General features: G+C 57.0%; 1 protein-coding gene across 1 annotated transcript; it reads right to left on the bottom strand.

Annotated features, from left to right (window-relative positions):
• Window positions 1–42: 42 nt before the first annotated feature.
• SDRG_16535 (hypothetical protein) lies at window positions 43–984 on the bottom strand (the record flags this gene model as incomplete). The annotated part of the gene is made up of 1 exon (XM_008622750.1): window positions 43–984. One exon carries the CDS (start codon window positions 982–984, stop codon window positions 43–45), a length of 942 nt encoding a protein of 313 aa, XP_008620972.1.
• Between the last annotated feature and the right edge of the window lie 1,015 nt (window positions 985–1,999).

Genomic DNA, 1,999 nt, shown 5'->3' on the forward strand with positions numbered 1-1,999 from the left:
GGCGTAGCACGTGTACACTAATGGCTAGCATATACATGCGAACTAGTAGTAGTTTGGCGGAAGGCAATGCGAGTAGTAGTCGTTGATCTTGACACAAACGTCGCAGTGTGAGCACGTGGTGCTGCCCGTGTAGGTTTTGCCGCCGCATTGCTGATACGTGTCGCGCGTGCTGTCGCTTGGACGACGCTTTGTGCACTGCGCGTAGCTCGACGAGTAGCCCGTGCACTCGTAGCCGCAGACACAGGGTACCGTTTTCGCAAACCCCGATCCGCCGCACTGCTTCCACGGTCCCGCCACGAGCCCCGGTGCGACGCCATTGCTCGGTGCAGGCGTCGGCGCGCCCGTTGGGACCACATTGTTGCTCGGTGCCGATGTCGGTGCCAAGGTCGGCGTCATGCTCGGACTCGAAGCTGGCGGAATCTCGATCGTGCTGCCGCTGAGCGGCACGCAGTTGATGTACACTTGCCACGACGGTGTGTGCAGCGCGAGCCATAGCAGCCGAAGCTGCTTGGCGCCCGCGCACCGAGTCGTGTCGATCGAGAGAAGTCCACTTAGATGGTTGGCGGCGCAGTTGTCGTTCTGAAAGACACGCGTACTGTCGCACCAGACTTCGCAAGGGCCTTCGTGCGACGCGACAAAGCCCTCTTGGCCGTTGGCCCACTTGAGGACGCTCGGAAGCGGCTGCGGCGCACCGTTGGCATTCGTGATCCCGCAAGTGCCACACGGCGCGAAGCTTGGGTCATCGACAAAGCTTGCCAGCGTCTGAAACTTGCTTGCTCGAAACTGCATTGTAAACTGCCGTGTGTTCCACGCCGGGTCTTGGTTGTAGCTGCTTCCGGGCAGCACGACGGGGCCATCGATCGTGCCGCAGTATTTGGTGCGGTCGCCGTTGAGCTCGTTGAACGTTGGCGTCGGGTTGATGAGAAAGCCGTGGCCATTGACGAAAGGAAGCAATGTGGTTACGAAGGCGAGGATGGTACGCATGACGGACGCACTGTTTGATGCGAACTGAAGTCAACTGAGCACCTTCCTACTAAGGCAACCGTCAACGCATCGAGAAGCCGACCGCGCGTTCCGCGGAAGGCGGCAAGTGTATGTCGGCGCCAGGCGGGAGATGCGAAGTAGCTCCCCCGCGATGCAACATGATGCGGAGATTTGCAAGATCGTCCATGTTGCGGCTTGGACCAAATGGGTCATATATGCTTCAATTAAGAAAATTATGAAAGCATCGAGGAGCTCCGTGATGGAGGAGTGCACCCAAGCCGATCGACACTTGAGTCCTCCAGAGTCGATGCGGCTCCGATGCGGCTCCGAAGGGCCGCATTTTTCTACCCCGCTGGACACCAGCTCAACCGCCTTCGAAATGCAGTGGCAAGCTCTTAACCGTCATGCTACGTTCTGCGCAAAGAAAGGTACATGGCGGGAAACGGCGGTGCAAATACTTGGTTTCGAGCAATAGCGGCTTCCCAGAAGACGATTGAGCCTCTGCAACGTACGCCACGTCGATCTCGGTCGCGATGCGCCAAAAATAAGAAAAAATAAGAAAAATACGTCAAATAAGCTACGAGCACAACTACATACAAATCTCGAGTCACAACTGGCCTCATCCAAGATCTATCGATCCAAATGGCGCCATCCAAATGTGGCCATTGCACGTGTCTCGCATTCCGTCCGTCGGGCTCGCCGAGGAGCTGGCGACAGGGTGCAAACCCGATCCAGCTGGCCATGCGGACGTGCGAAGCCCATTTTATTCAAATACACTTTTGACTCCAGTAGACAGCATCTTGATGTTGCACGGTTGTGCCAGTGGCGCTCGATCAGAGGCGCGCATCGAACGCTGTCGCTTGCCAAATCGAGCGTGCGCGAATCCAGTTGTCTTTTGTTACTACACCTGACGAAGCTAGCTGACGAGAACGACGACAGTGGACCACATTGCAGCCCCAGATTCACGCAGGACATATATGCAGGACCAGTACCGGCTTGTACCAGGTACCAGGCA

The sequence above is a fragment of the Saprolegnia diclina genome (assembly GCF_000281045.1).
Source record: "Saprolegnia diclina VS20 unplaced genomic scaffold supercont1.134, whole genome shotgun sequence".
NCBI lineage: Eukaryota > Oomycota > Saprolegniomycetes > Saprolegniales > Saprolegniaceae > Saprolegnia > Saprolegnia diclina.